At 75.4% G+C, this 293-nt stretch overlaps 1 protein-coding gene across 1 annotated transcript in view; it reads right to left on the bottom strand.

Moving 5' to 3' along the window:
- The window catches only part of BHLHE41 (basic helix-loop-helix family member e41), a 20,390-nt gene that overhangs the window by 828 nt on the left and 19,269 nt on the right, over positions 1–293 (bottom strand). The window contains exon 6 of the mRNA XM_019611642.2: positions 3–231. Coding sequence (XP_019467187.2) covers positions 3–231 — 229 coding nt within the window. The remainder of the gene's footprint in view (positions 1–2; positions 232–293) is intronic.

Here is a 293-nt window from a genome sequence, read left to right as displayed (position 1 = left end):
GCGAGCGGGCCCGGCGGCGGCGAGAGGAGCCGCGGGCCGGGCAGGAACTGCGAGGAGACGGCGTGCAGGTGGCCGAGGAGCTGAGCGCAGCGCTGCTCGCGGGGGGTCCAGCTCTCGGAGCGGGACAGGAACTGCAGCACCTCCTTAGCGCACGTCTGAAAGCCCGAGTGGAAAGCGTCCAGGTCGGCCTGCACCGGAGACTTGACGGAGCGCTCCCCTGCGGGAAAGCCCCCCGGGGGGGGAGAGCGTTCGCCCGCTGCCGCCGCGCGCTGCCCCGCGCTGCCCGCGCCAGC

This window comes from Meleagris gallopavo, chromosome 1 (genome assembly GCF_000146605.3).
Source record: "Meleagris gallopavo isolate NT-WF06-2002-E0010 breed Aviagen turkey brand Nicholas breeding stock chromosome 1, Turkey_5.1, whole genome shotgun sequence".
In the NCBI taxonomy this organism is placed as follows: domain Eukaryota; kingdom Metazoa; phylum Chordata; class Aves; order Galliformes; family Phasianidae; genus Meleagris; species Meleagris gallopavo.
This window is presented reverse-complemented; position numbering and strand designations above follow the sequence as displayed.